The sequence below is a fragment of the Leucoraja erinacea genome, chromosome 31, assembly GCF_028641065.1.
Source record: "Leucoraja erinacea ecotype New England chromosome 31, Leri_hhj_1, whole genome shotgun sequence".
NCBI lineage: Eukaryota > Metazoa > Chordata > Chondrichthyes > Rajiformes > Rajidae > Leucoraja > Leucoraja erinaceus.
In genome coordinates, this window is record NC_073407.1 from 19,573,567 (window position 1) to 19,588,767 (window position 15,201).

The 15,201-nt window shown below is 45.4% G+C and overlaps 1 protein-coding gene across 1 annotated transcript in view; it reads right to left on the reverse strand.

Annotated features, from left to right (window-relative positions):
* LOC129712046 (laminin subunit gamma-3-like) overlaps positions 1 to 15,201 on the reverse strand; it is an 82,239-nt gene that overhangs the window by 38,665 nt on the left and 28,373 nt on the right. Inside the window, 2 exon segments of the mRNA XM_055660194.1 lie at positions 5,293 to 5,423; positions 12,773 to 13,077. Coding sequence (XP_055516169.1) covers positions 5,293 to 5,423; positions 12,773 to 13,077 — 436 coding nt within the window.

The window sequence follows — 15,201 nt, forward strand, 5'->3', positions numbered from 1 at the left end:
AAATTGGTTGATTGAAATCGATTCTCATACACTTGCTACACATTTTACAGAGGCCAATTGGCCCTACTAACCCACACGTCTTTTGGATGTGGGAAGAAACATAGAAACATAGAACTTAGGTGCAGGAGTAGGCCATTCGGCCCTTCGAGCCTGCACCGCCATTCAATATGATCGTGGCTGATCATCCAACTCAGTATCCCGTACTTGCCTTCTCTCCATACCCCCTGATCCCCTTAGCCACAAGGGCCACATCTAACTCCCTCTTAAATATAGCCAATGAACTGGCCTCAACTACCCTCTGTGGCAGAGAGTTCCAGAGATTCACCACTCTCTGTGTGAAAAAAGTTCTTCTCATCTCGGTTTTAAAGGATTTCCCCCTTATCCTTAAGCTGTGACCCCTTGTCCTGGATTTCCTAACATCGGGAACAATCTTCCTGCATCTAGCCTGTCCAACCCCTTAAGAATTTTGTAAGTTTCTATAAGATCCCCTCTCAATCTCATAAATTCTAGAGAGTATAAACCAAGTCTAAGAAGCCAGATCATCCAGAGGAAATCCACGAGGTTACAGTGAAAACGTGAAAACTCCACACAGACCACCCAATAGCAGGATCGAGCCTGGGTCTCTCGCGCTGTGAGGCAGCAGCTCTACCAGCTCTGCCATCCACATCACTTTCTCCCTCTCTGTTTAAAGGAGTGAATGACCTCCTATTCCTGATACCCCAAAAACTCTTCACATCTCAGTTCCCATGATTTCCCTTACAACTTCTGAGGACCCACCCTCAAGAAGCGAGGTTAATTTTGCCTCATTATCCTCGTAAGGGCTACACGGAAAATAAAATGGGGAGAGCAAAACCAGGAACTTTTGACAGGCCAGAGAACGACAGGTTGCATGATTCAGGGCAAGAATGGAAAGGCTCCAACACTCATAAACGGAAGACATTTCAAACTTGAGTTCAGGCTTCCAAGGAGCAGATGTTCAACAGCTGTCCTGCAATCAAGCTGACCCTTTGATATATGAAAACTATTTGGTAGTGACGTACAGAAGAGGCCAGCTTTATAATACGCTGCCCTTTGTTGAACAGGACTTTCACTTATTATAGCATTTTTCCCAACCTCAGATATCACAGAGCACTTTATACTCAGCGTGGACCAGCAGGATTCTGGAAAGTAAAGATACAAATTGGTGTTTTTGAGCGACGTTGTTTCAGGAATATACTGTATGCTGCGAGATTTCCGTCGCTCTTCTTCTACATAGTGACCAGTTGGTCTTTTCCATCCAACAGAGGGGCAGATGAAGCCTCGACAATGTCTAATTCACAAATCCGTACTTCTGATAAGGTAGAACTCTCTCAGTGACCATAAGTGTCAGCCTAGATTTTTACGCTCATGTACAATGAAGCTATTGAGCAAAACACAAAGTGCTGGAGGAACTCAGCGGGTTAGCCAGCATCTGAAGAGGGAATGGACAGGCAATGAGTCAGATCAAGAACTTTCTTACCCCCAAAGAAGGGTCCCAACCCAAAATGTCATCCATCTATTATTCCCTCCACAGATGCTGCCTGACCTGCTGAGTTCCTCAAGCATTTTGTGTTTTGTTCAAGATTACAGTATGAGTTATATCTTGTCTCCAATGAATGTATTGATTTGATGGGACAATGAATGTAAAGATTTTGATTCCATTTTTTCCCCTGTCTTTTATGAATAAAATATAGTTTTTTTAATTTTAAAAAAGATTTGAGTGCTCAAATCTGTGAACTGAAAGTTGAAGCCACAGCCTACTGAGGGAACAATCGTGACTCAGCCATCCACGCACGATGTACCAAAATAATGAACAGACCGATTTCACCCAGAGGTGGAATTTGACAGGAAAACCTTGTGAAATTGTAACTACAAAGAGAAAAGCATGTTTCTCAAGGGGTACATTTTGAGAGGCAAAAGTCAAAAGGAGCAAGAATAGAAGAATTGTTTTTGAGTATCTTGGCCAGTGAGATAGATCATAGCGGAAGTACTGGGGCCTTTTCGGTAGCACCTGGACATTTCACCAGGGGCTCACAGTTGCCATGACAACAATCGCCAGTTTCCCATCTGAGGTGGACTGGGCTATGAGCAGTATATCTAACCGTAACACGGCCTGCAATGTAGCACCCGGACCAGCTGTTATCACTTCAATTCAGCCAGATTAATCCGCAGCCCCTCACTCCGCCATCATAGAAACATGTGCAGGAGTAGGCCATTCAGCCCTTCGAGCCTGCACCGCCATTCAATATGATCATGGCTGATTATCCAACTCAGTATCCTGTACCTGACTTCTCTCCATACCCCCGATCCCTTTAGCCACAAGGGCCACATCTAACTCCCTCGTAAATATAGCCAATGAACTGGCCTCAACTACCTTATGTGGCTGAGAATTCCAGAGATTCACCACTCTCTGTGTGAAAAATGTTTTCCTCATCTCGGTCCTAAAGGATTTTCCCCTTATCCTTAAACTGTGACCCCTTGCCCTGGACTTCCCCAACATCGGGAACAATCTTCCTGCATCTAGCCTGTCCAACCCCTTAAGAATTTTGTAAGTTTCTATAAGATCCCCCCTCAATCTTCTAAATTCTAAATTCTAAAATCATGTACTCACCTCACCATCCTCTCTGCTTCAGTCAGATTTATGGGCCTGGCCTGGCCTGCGATTGAATCTGTTTTGTTTATTCCACTGCCTGCAGCCGAGGGGGGTGGAGGCGTAAAAGGATGTTTGTGGCGGCAGATTGGATCACAGAATGGTTTGATGTGGTAAATATGTCTGTCTGTCTGAGACCAAGAATGTAGGAATGGGAAAGAAAGAGAGAGGAAGTGGAAGAGAGAGTGAGTTGCGAGGGAAAGAGTGAAGGAAAAAGGAGAAAAAATAAAGGCAAAGCCAAAGGAACAAACTTTGTCACAGAAAGACAGAATTAGACAAAAAGAAAGCAAGAGATAAGGGAGTCGAGCAACACAGTGAAAAAGGGAACAACATTGAGAATGACGGAGAATGAGAGAGGCAAACAATGTAGAGATAGAATGAGAGCATGTGTTGAAAAGCAGAGCAAGCATGAAAGGCAGATTACGAAAGAATGGATGACTATCCCTCCAAGTATCCAGAACGAGCTGGCCTTCTGGTTATAATTGCTTTCCACATGCTCCTCTCTTACATCTGCTTCTCATTTGGACAGATGAGCGGTTGCCAGATGTCCATTCATCATTTAGCAACTTCCAGTTGATACATCAACTGAATACTCAAGTTGATACTGGTCAAAATACCTGGACGGCATCTTCCAACAGTCTTAGAAACATTGAAAATAGGTGCAGGAGTAGGCCATTCGGCCCTTCGAGCCTGCACCGCCATTCAATATGATCATGGCTGATCATCCAACTCAGTATCCTGTACCTGCCATCTCTCCATACCGCCTGATCCCTTTAGCCACAAGGGCCACATGTAACTCCCTCTTAAATATAGCCAATGAACTGGCCTCAACTACCTTCTGTGGCAGAGAACTCCAGAGTTTCACCACTCTCTGGGTGAAAAATGTTTTCCTCATCTCGGTCCTAAAAGATTTCCCGCCTTATCCTTAAACTGTGACCCCTTGATCTGGAAGCCTTGAGCCTCTACTCACGAGAATATTATCTCCAAATATAAGGAACTAAAACATTGAAGATGCAAGGTAGCTTGCAAGGTACCATCCTAAGATGACATTGAAGAGAGAATACAGAATAGGCCCTTCGGCTCACAATGTCTGTTCCGAGCATGATGCCAAGGCCAGTTCTTATCCGATGCACATAATCCACATCCATTCCCTAAATATTCATACGCCTATCCAAAAGGCTCTTAAATGCACTATCATATCTGCCTCAACCACCATCTCCAGCAACGCATTCCAGGCACTCACCGCCTTCAGTGCAAAAATCTTGCCCTAAACATCTCCTCTTTACTGCCTCCCTCACCTTAAAGGGATGCCCGCTAGCATTTGATTTTTCAATCCACGGAAAAAGAATCTAACTGTCTTCCCTATCTATGCCTCTGATAATTTTATATACATCACTCAGATTTCTCTGCAACCTCCAGCTCTGCAGAGTACACAATCCAAGTCTGTCCACCCTCTTCCTGTGGCTAATGTCCGCTAATCCAGGCATCATTCTGGTACATATCCTCTGCACCCTTTCCAAAGCCTTCATCCTTCTTGTACTGGGGCAACCATAACTGCATGCAATACTCCAAAATGCGGCATAACCAAAGTCTTATATAGCTGCATCATGACTTCCTGACTCTTATACCCTAACCTATGAGACCAAGCATACCATATCCCTTCTTTACCACTCTATCTACTTGTGTTGCCACATTCATGGAGCTATGGACTTGGATCTTGAATCTTTGAACCCTCCGCACATCAATGCTGCGAGGGATCTGCCATTAATTGTATATTTCCCCCTTACATTTGACCTCCCAAGGTGCAACCCTTAGACTTGCTGGGACTGCCATTTCTCCACCCATTTGTGTGACTGATCTATACCCCGCTGTACACTTTGACAACTTTCCTCACAGTCTGCGGCCCCACCACTCTTGTCACCTGCAAACTTACTAACCAACCTATTTACCTTTACGTCTAAGTCATATATATATAAGGATAATTGATAGAAGTTGGATGGGAAATAGGAATGAAGAGCCTGTTAAAGTGCATTATCCCTGTAAATATCCAGATTTAAAGTCAGTCAAGATTTTTATTCAGGATGGTGATGAGTTCCACGCTCCATTGACGGAGTTCCTCCTGATCTCCCTCTTGGCCTTATTGATGATCTATTTATGGTCGCAGACTGACAGTTCCCCACCATCGCAAATGCCTGCACTAATAAACACTCCCATAACCTCACATCAAACATCAGGCAGTCCCCAGCTTCCTCTTTCCGCAGAAAACATCACTGACCTTGCTAATAGATTAGCCTCTTGGATTGACAAGTGGATGAGCTGATGTTGTAAGGAAGACATGTAGGAAGAAACTGCAGATGCTGGTTTAAACTGAAGATAATAATAATAATAATACATTTTATTTATGGGCGCCTTTCAAGAGTCTCAAGGACACCTAAAAGGTAGACACAAAAATGCTGGAGTAGCTCAGCGGAACAGGCAGAGATGCCGGCTGTCCCACTGAGTTTCTCCAACATTTTGGGTCCATCTTCGTTGTAAGGAAGACGCTCAGTTTAGATCATTCAACCAACCTGAATATTAGATCAACGCACTGTGGAGAAATGGCTGAAGGGGCAATGGATAATTACCTGCCACCCACAGACAGATCAGATATGGCATAATAATAGGAGCGCAGGACCTGGGGATCCTTGAAGAGATCGTCGCCAAAGGTGTTCAGTCGGTTTAAGGAGATGAGCAGATCAGTGGCCGTCACCCATTCCTGCAATGAAACAAACACACCTGGTCAGAAAGCAAAGGCAGGAAGGATTGGGAGTGGGGGGAGGGTACAGCAAGACGGACGAGGGGGGTGCAAGGAGGAGGAGGGGTCAGGGTTGAAGGAGGGGCAGGGTAGGAAAGGAGGGAGCAGGGGAGGAGTAGGAAGGAGTCATGATTGGGGATGTTGGAGGGGGGATTGGAGAGGTTACGTAGGAGAGGGAGTGGGCAGAGGGGAGTGAGCAGAGGGGTTGCAGAAGAGATGAAAGGGTGGATTGGAGAGAGTTGGAGTGAAGGTTTGGAGAGGGGAGGTAGGCGAGGGTTTTGGAGAGGGAGTAGGAAATGGGGGCATGAAGGGGTAGGAGAGGTGGATAGGAATGGAGGTTGGAGATGGGTAGTAGGAGGGGGATACGTGAGCAGGTTGGAGGGGTTGGAGGACAAGGGAGGGGGAGAAGGAGAGGAGTGGGGGAGGGAAAGAGTGTGAAGAAAGAATGAGGGGGAGAAGAGGGAAAGGTAAGGAGGGGAGATAAGGTGGCTGGGACAGTGGGGGCTAGGAGAGGTGGAGGAGAGAGTGGGCAGAAGAGGGAGTGTAGGAGAGGCAGCTGTTCCCAGATGTGCGGGCAGTAATGGGCTGAGTTTCCCCGCGATCGGTACGCATTTTATGAATGGATGCTCCCATGCATGCTGCCTGTTGTTTCAGGGGTGTTGACTGAAGTGCAGAGGGTGGGCTAGTGGTGGGCAACTACTGACAAACCGTGGTCCTGTGAGGATGCGGATCGGGTTGATGCTCATCAGCATGAATGATGGACAGGCAGCAGCACCGTGACCTGCAGAAGCACTCAGACTGTCTGATCCTCCCAGAAAGATTCAGTACACTGTGTAACCACTACACAGCCAATGAAAACAAATCATGACATGAAGCATTTATTGCACGAGGCCAGAAGAGCAGGGCACAACCTCGTGTCCAACTTTAAGTTCACTCACGGGACACAAACAAGCTGACCTTCTGTGACTGCCTCTTGTTGCCAGGAATGATAGGTTAATGGACAATGGGTCTATAAAAAGTAATGATGGCACTAAAAGTGCTTGTAAGTTATAAACGTACTCAAAAGGACAGAACAAGCAAAAATGATGCGATTCTGCATGAAAGAGACACAAAATGCTGAGTAGCTCGGTGGGACAGGCAGCATCTCTGGAGAGAAGGAATGGGTGACGTTTCGGGTCGAGACCCTTCTTCAGACAGAGTCAGGGGAGAGGTAGATACAGAGATAAGGAAGGGTAAGGTGTGAAAAAATCCGAGGGAAGACGGAAGTTCGATTCTGCATACTTGTTTCACGATTGGCCTTAATGCTATTGTAAATGGTGAACAAGTGGGGGGAAAGGAGCCACGGTGGCGCAGTGTTAGAGTTGCTGCCTTACCGCGCCAGAGGCCCCGGTTCAATCCTGACTAGAGGTGCTGTCTGTACGGAGTTTGTTCGTTCTCCCTGTGACTGCGTGGCTTTTCCTCAGTTGCCCCAGTTTCCTCCCACACGTACAGGTTTGTACGTTAATTGGCTTCGGTAAAAATTGTAAATTGGCACTACTATGTAGGATGGTGCTAGTGTACGGGGATCACAGGTCAGCATGGACCCGGCGGGCCGAATGGCCTTTGTCCATGCTGTATCTCTAAACTAAACTAAAATAAAGCTCATACAATAAAACCCCCCAGAGTTGTGCCCATCACTGTGGTGTAGCAAAGCCAAACCCCCATGAGGTGAATTATACGTACAAGACATCTGACAGTAAATGATCTCTCACTAAAAAAACGGCTAACAGGAAAAGCAGAGTTGCTGTATCCAGAAGAAAAGAGGAAGATTCCAAGTTCTTCAGTTTCATTTTGAGTATTTGCCACTGGCATGATGGGCAGGTTGGAGGGAAGGGGCATCAGACTAAGCCAGATCGCAAGGCCACACAACATTCTTCTCGTAACGTAACAAAAGCAATCATCTATACAGTGCCTTCAATGCAGCAAAACACCCCAAGGCACTACAGAGGAACAACATCAAAGAAAAATGTTCAGAATCGCAAAACATAAACACTGGAACAGATGTCGAAATGTTTGGCCAGGGTGGTGGGTTTTCAGGAACATCTTGAAGGAAAAAGAGAGGTTGCACTGTTTCGGGAGGTGTTTCTGGAGATTCGGTCAGGGAATGAACAACGAACGGCCATTTCACCATGGAGCCTCCAACATTGCAATGAGGGGTTTGCTCCATCTAAATGGGGTAAGGTGTCTTGTTTTGGGTAAGTTCCAATAGTATATTTTTACACAAGTGTGAATCTCCTACTCCTCAGTCAATTTATAAACAGACTCTCTGGACCACAATCAGTGACATTTAAAAAAAAAATTGGTAAGTGTGTCAGGCAAGCAGATTGATGATCTTTCAGCATAGGGTCCAAGCCTGAGAAGTTCTCTCTCCATAGAGGCAGCCAGTCTTTCCATTCTCTTGTTATCTTTTGTTTTATTTGAGATTTCGAACACCACGGTAATTAACCTGTAAATATGACTGAGATGACCAGACCAAGCCCAGCGGGGATATTAGGGACACAACACGAACAGGTAAACAGACATCTGGAAGTTTTGACTTATTCAGTATCCGGAACCGAGAAAAAGCGAATTGGTTTCTTGATGGTCTGACGTGACGAAACTAACATGAAACAAGGCAGGTTAGCAAATTTCTTGAACTATTTCCTTTCCCTTTCAGAAAATCTGCCTTTAACTTGAAAACATGCTCTGGTTCATAAAAATTAATGCCTGCACTTGTAGATAACTTTCAGCACATATAAATTATATAGGGGGCTGTGACTGTAGTTTCTTTGAAGATGCGCGTATCTAGTTGATGGAGGGAGAACCTGCAGATGTAACGGTATTTAGATTTCAAAAAAGCATTTGGCAAGTGCCCAGTGCATAAATTAGGAGGTCAAGATACTGGAGGAAGTGTGTTAACATAGATCAAAAATTGTATCACATAGATATCAGTAAAACGAACCAGATAGTGGATTGTTATCTACATGGAGAGAGACTGCAAATGTGCAACATTCAGAGGGATCTCGGTTCTTTGTACATGAATCACAACAAGTTGGCTGGCAGATCCAGCAAGTAGATAAGGCAGCCATCAATCTGTTGGTTGTGTTACAAAAGGGCTGGAGATTAAGAATAGTTTCAATTACCCAGGCGGTTGGCATGGTCACGCATGGAATAACATGCACAGTTTTAGTCCCCTTGTCAAAAAAGGGTATAGTGACATTAAAGGCAGTCCAAAGAAGATTCACCAGGTTGATTCCTCGGATGAGATGGTTGTCCTTTCAAGAGAGGTTGGACAATTTGAATTTATATTCCTTGGAGTTTAATAGAATGAGTGATGGCCTTATTCAAAGAGGCTTGACATGGCAGATGTTGAGATGTTTTCCAAGTGTGAATCACAAACAAGAGACCAAAGCTATTAAAATAAGGGTACACAAAAATGCTGGAGAAACTCAGCGGGTGCAGCAGCATCTATGGAGCAAAGGAAATAGGCAACGTTTCGGGCCGAAACTGGGAAGGTAATAGGCAACGTTTCGGGCCGAAACCCGGAAGGGTTTCGGGCCGAAACGTTGCCTATTTCCTTCGCTCCATAGATGCTGCTGCACCCGCTGAGTTTCTCCAGCATTTTTGTGTACCTTCGATTTTTCCAGCATCTGCAGTTCCTTGTTAAATACTAAAATAAGGGGCCGGTCATTTCAAACAGAGGTTTGTCGATATTTCTTCTCTCGGGGGATAATGACTCTCTGGAATTCTCTGCTCAAAAGGGTGGCGGAGGTCAGATCATTAGATATTATTTCAGCTGGAGAAAGATAAATATTTGAAAAATCAAGGGATTGAGGGTTATGGGGAGCTGGCAGAGATGAAGAGTTGGGGTTAGCAGAGATCAGCCATGGTCTGAAGAAGGGTCTCGACCCGAAACGTCACCCATTCCTTCTCTCCCGAGATGCTGCATGGCCCGCTGAGTTACTCCAGCATTTTGTGTTGGCATTTGGGCTAGTCCCACTGCCTGCATTTAGCCCATGCCACTCCAATTCCTATTTGTGTCTATCTTCAACCATGATCATATTGAATGAAGGAGCAGGGTTCAGTGGCAAGTGGGTACACCTGGTCCTGTTTTCTCGCATTCTTGTGATGGTGAAACCTGAAAAGAGGAAGGATATTTTCTTTCCTTGGAAGTGTTTCGCATTTCACTGGCCTTTGCAGAGTTTTTTTCCCCCATTTATAATTGCAAATATGTGAAATAGAGGTCAATTTATTCTCAACTGTGAAATGGTTAATGAATGAAGTATAAATATATGAACAAGCGCCAAAACACAAATTGTGCAAGAGGTAAAGAGAGAAACCGGAAAAGAAGCATTGAAAAAAATTAGAGTAAAACATGCATCTTAACAAGTACACGTTGCAACGAGGTGTTTCATTAGTAAAACGGTGAATATCTCCAAGCTGATAATGAGAAACAGCTAGGATCCAGAACCCACTGAGTCCACAGAATTTTAATCATGTCTTATGTACATGAGTAGAAATATTAAAATATTAATTTACGTGAGGCTGAAATTAAACATCCCATGTGAGAAATGATTAGGATAATTTATTTGGACCTCTCCTCAAAAGACTTTTGTGTACATGGGTTGAAGTAGCGGAAGGCACAGCTGCCAATGGAGCAGGGATTAAATTCAAGGGGGAGCTAAAGGCCACAGTTAGAGAACAAGACTGTCTAAGAGAATTATAGTGCTGGGAAAGATGGCAGTGATAGGGAGAGACAAGACGTAATAAGAAGGATAAAGGATATTTTAGAAAGCAGTAAGTTCCAAAGCACTTCATAACCACTGATCTACCGATATAATGTAGGAAACATGGCAGCCAATTTATGCACAGCTGGGATTTGCAAGCTTAAATGTGCAAATAACCAACAATCTAGTTTAGTAAGAAGATAGACACAAAATGCTGGAGTATCTCAACGGGACAGGGAGCATCTCTGGAGAAAGGAAAGGTGATGTTTCGGGTCATGATCCTTCTTCAGACCCGAAACACATCACCTGTTCCTTTTTTTCCAGAGATGTCTACTTTCGATTTATCAGCATCTGCACTTCTTTCTTAAACATAGGAATGGATGGCCATTTGACTTTAGGGAGAGCTCTCGTGCATTTTCATGATGCACTGACCATATGTTAATTTACAACCACCAAGAAGGGCAGGTTTAGCCTCAGGTTAAGGGCAGCATTTGCAAGACATGGCCAGTTCTGGCACTGGGAGTCTCAGGCTGGATTACGTGCGGGAATTGATCACACATCAGATACTTGCTAACTCAGATGTAAGAAAAGCAATCAATCAATTGCACTGTCCCTTCAGCGGTGAGGGAACATTGCTCGGTGTTGCTCTAGGTTTAGGCATCGCAAGTTGCCCATCAGCAGGAAGCTAGTTTCCCACATTGTGGAGCACAGCACAGTGCTGGGGATACAACTCCCTCTGTCACAAACACTATGGCACTGGAGGAAATACCACGCCTGGTTATCTTTCACAATTTACCCACGTTTGTCATTAAGTAATTGGAGCGGCAGATGTATGGGAGGAGTGTGCGGTCACCCCTGACTGATCAGCCACAGAAGGTAGTTGAGGCCAGTCCTTGGCTATATTTAAGAGGGAGTTAGATGTGGCCCTTGTGGCTAAAGGGATCAGGGGGTATGGAGAGAAGGCAGGTACAGGATACTGAGTTGGAAGATCAGCCATGATCGTATTGAATGGCGGTGCAGGCTCGAAGGGCTGAATGGCCTACTCCTGCACTTATTCTCTATGTTTCTATGTTACTGGTCGTCCAAGTTCTGGACGGGAGCCAGTGCTGTGATTTTTAAGTAGGGGAAGGTCAAGAGGCAGTGAGAAACCCTGACCTTAATTACCAGCCAGCTCTCCTGTCTGAAGTATGTCTTTAAAAGTAATCAGCATCTCATCTTGGGCAAAGAGCCTTAATGTGGTAGCTGTATCTTGAGGCAATCTCGAAAACAATTCCCACACAAGTCTGCAGGAAGAATGACCCTGAATCTCCCTTTAATTGGCAAACTTCAATCAGAGAGGCAGAGGAAATGAGAGGGCTTATAGTGTGCTTTACAGGATGCTGTTCCGATGCTGCTTTATTAAGGGTGAAAGGGTCAGTCAGGGGAAATCAACCCATCGACTCTCCCTTACAAAAAATCTTTGTCTCCGCGCCTGTGTGCCTGCCCACACGCATCCATAGCAAACTTATACTGTTGGCAGAATTCAATTGAACAATGTTGAACAAGTTTGACTCTGCATCCCCTGCTGTGCCTCTCCTGTAAGTTGCAGTATCTACAGAGAAGTATACTTCGATCAATGACATCATTAGCAAGCAAGGAGTGCATGATGCTGACAATGGGATCACCAGTGCTGTTGTTTCCTCATAGCCTAGTGTGCAGTCTGCAGGAAAAAGTAAAAGACTTGCTTTTCTTTCAAATCCCAAAAAATATAGAGCCAATGAAGCCCTTTTGATGTGTTGTAATGGTGGAAACATGGCAACCAGTTTCCACATAACAAGCCTACAGGTGATAAATTACGAGGTTGTTTCCTTTCTTTTGTGGAAGGATACATTTTGTCAATGGGAAGAGGTTTCCTCTCTAGAATTTAGGAGATTGAGAGGGGATCTTATAGGAACTTACAAAATTCTTAAGGGGTTGGACAGGCTAGATGCAGGAAGATTGCTCCCAATGTTGGGGAAGTCCAGGACAAGGGGTCACAGCTTAAGGATAAGGGGGAAATCCTTTAAAACCGAGATGAGAAGAACTTTTTTCACACAGAGAGTGGTGAATCTCTGGAACTCTCTGCCACTGAGGGTAGTCGAGGCCAGTTCATTGGCTATATTTAAGAGGGAGTTAGATGTGGCCCTTGTGGCTAGGGGATCAAAGGGTATGGAGAGAAGGCAGGTACGGGATACTGAGTTGGATGATCAGCCATGATCATATTGAGTGGCGGTGCAGGCTCGAAGGGCCGAATGGCCTACTCCTGCACCTAATGTTTCTATGTTTATCTTCGTTATTTCACTGTGAGATCTTTTATATCTGCTTGGTGGTTTGATGTCTCACATAACAGTCTGCAGAGTCAACAATGCAGTGGTTCCTTCAGCACTCATTTAGTCAAGTCAACCTCATTTAGTGTGAGCCAGGAAGACAGGACTGAGATGTCTTGAATGGGACATGAACCAGCTTCCCATCAAGCCACGGCCAACACTTAAGTTAGCAAGAGATTTTACAGCAGGAATCTCCCTTGCGATGAAGGATATAGGTTACCTGCAGGACGGGGCTGGTGTCAAAACTGTAAGCGCTGGGTCTCCCTTCCAAGGTGGAGAAGGCCACGTTCCCCCCGTTCAGAGGGGAGATGTCGCTGAACTCCTCGGTGCAGAATGCCACTCGCTCTTCATCTCCGGGGCGGAGAAAGGTCCCGGCCGTCGTGCGGTAGGTTTGACGGCATGAAGCGCTGTAATACTGGTAGGGAATCCATGGGGCATCCTCCCTCGTCCTCTTATAGATGGAAAAGCTCTCCGGTCTGCTGGTGTGAAACTTCAGTCGGATGTAAGTGATCTCAAATGACTTTCCTATAATGACAAAGAAGAGAAGAAAAAAAACTTGCATCTCTGCTCGGTAACATTTGTAAACGACACCACTTTTGTTGTGGCCAGTCTTTGGCGACGCACTGCCTGGGCACAGCAGCCAGCTTTGTGTTGATGGGAGGAGACAGGCTCAGAAGAATTTAAAATGATGGATATTTAAACACTTCACCTCATGTCAAATCCTTCCTTTGCCTTCCTCATTCACAAACTCTGCAACCAACTGTAGGCCAACAAATGACCCAGGTATTCGCACTCCTCAAATTCAGCCACTTGGGCAACACTCACTTTCATTGCTCAGCATTGACAGCCGTGCCTTTTGGATGGATAGGCCCTTCGTTCTGGAATTATTCCCTAAACCTTGACAGAGCTATAAACCCCGACATGAGCTTACATCATTTTTAGTTTGATTATTTTCAGGATCCAGTGCCTTTCTGCTATGGCAAATAGGCTCTGTTAATACGTGTAGACACAAGGAACTGCAGATGCTGGAAGCAGACCTGAGGATGGAACCCAACCCTATCTACGTACTGCAGAGATGCTGCCTGACCCGCTGAGTTAATCCAGCACTTTGAGTTCTATTCTATAAATACCTGGAGACGATGGAAGCTGGAGTGAAAAACAAACTGCGAGAAGAACTCAGTGGGTCAAACAGCATCTGTGGGGACAAAGGGATGTTCCATGTTCTGGATCAACATCCTGCATTGGGAGTGAAAGATTGAGAGTAGAGAGGGATGATAGCCAGTGTATAAAAAATAAATGATAAGGAGAGACAGATGGTAGGAGGGGATGATAATGCCTCCACATCTGCTTCCATTTATCACCTACCTCACCCCTCCCTCTCATGTCTGAGTACTGGCCGTCTTCTCTCTCAGTCCTGAAACAGGCTCTCAATCCTAAGCTTGGACCATCCTGTTGTCTCCACAGATTCTGCGTGACCTGCTGAGTTTGTCTGTCTAGCAGTTTGCTTTTGGCTACATTACTCATTCCACTCAAGGCAAGGAACCGGCAGGACCCTGTTCCAAGTTGGGCCGTCGCAGAATCCCACGTTTGCTTCCCCAGCACCGTTTAAAGGGATCAGTCGTGAATCAGCGGGTGGATGATCACTTCCAGCTGTTGGACAGTGTACTCATGTGTTTGATCAGAAGTGCAAACTGCAGCTTAGAAACTTGTTGGTGTCTCTTACGTTAGTGACCTCGACAACAAGCTGCACCCTTCGTGGGTGGGTGATAAATCTGCCTTGGGGTGGAAACTGAGAGGGGCAGCAAGGAAGAGAGCCGGAGCAGCTGGGGTGCCCAAGTGAGTAGAAGGTCTGCAGTATTGCTCCACAAAGCTCACCAAGGGACGGCCTTAACGTTACCAAGCAAGGCGTTCTCACGCTAACCCTTCTGCTGGAGCAACGCGAGACTCACACAAGGGCAAGAAACTGTCTACTTGAGACTGCCAAAGTCAACGTCACCCTGAACCTTTACAACAAAGGGTCCTCGCAGACCACCACAGCGGGAATGTCCGCAGTTCCATGTTATCCTTAGCCAAGATATCAAGCCCGAAATCTGAGGAAGGATGTGCTGACGCTGGAGAGGGTCCAGGGGAGGTTCACATGAATGATCGCAGGAATTAGTGGGTTAACATATGATGAGTGTTTGACGGCAGTGGAGTTTAGAAGGATGAGGGGGAGACCTCATTGAAACTTACTGAATAGTGAAAGGCTTGGATAGGGTGGATGAGGAGAGGATATTTCCACGAGTGGATGAGTCTCGGATCAGAGGTCACAGCCTCAGAATTAAAGGACGTTCCTTTAGGAATGAGTTGTGGAAGAATTTCTTTTGTCAGATGGTGGTGAATCTGTGGAATTCATGGCCAGACAAGGCTATGGAAGCCAAGTCAATGGATATTTTAAGGCAGATATAGATAGATTCTTGATTAGTGCAGGTATCAGGGGTTATGTGGAGAAGGCAGGAGAATAGGGTTAAGAGGGAAAGATAGATGCTACGATTGAATGGCAGAGTAGACTTGATGGGCCGAATTGCCTAATTCTGCTCTTAACACTAATGGGCATAAGAAATACTTGTGAAAGAGAGTGCAGCAAAGACTTACAAAATTGATTCCCGG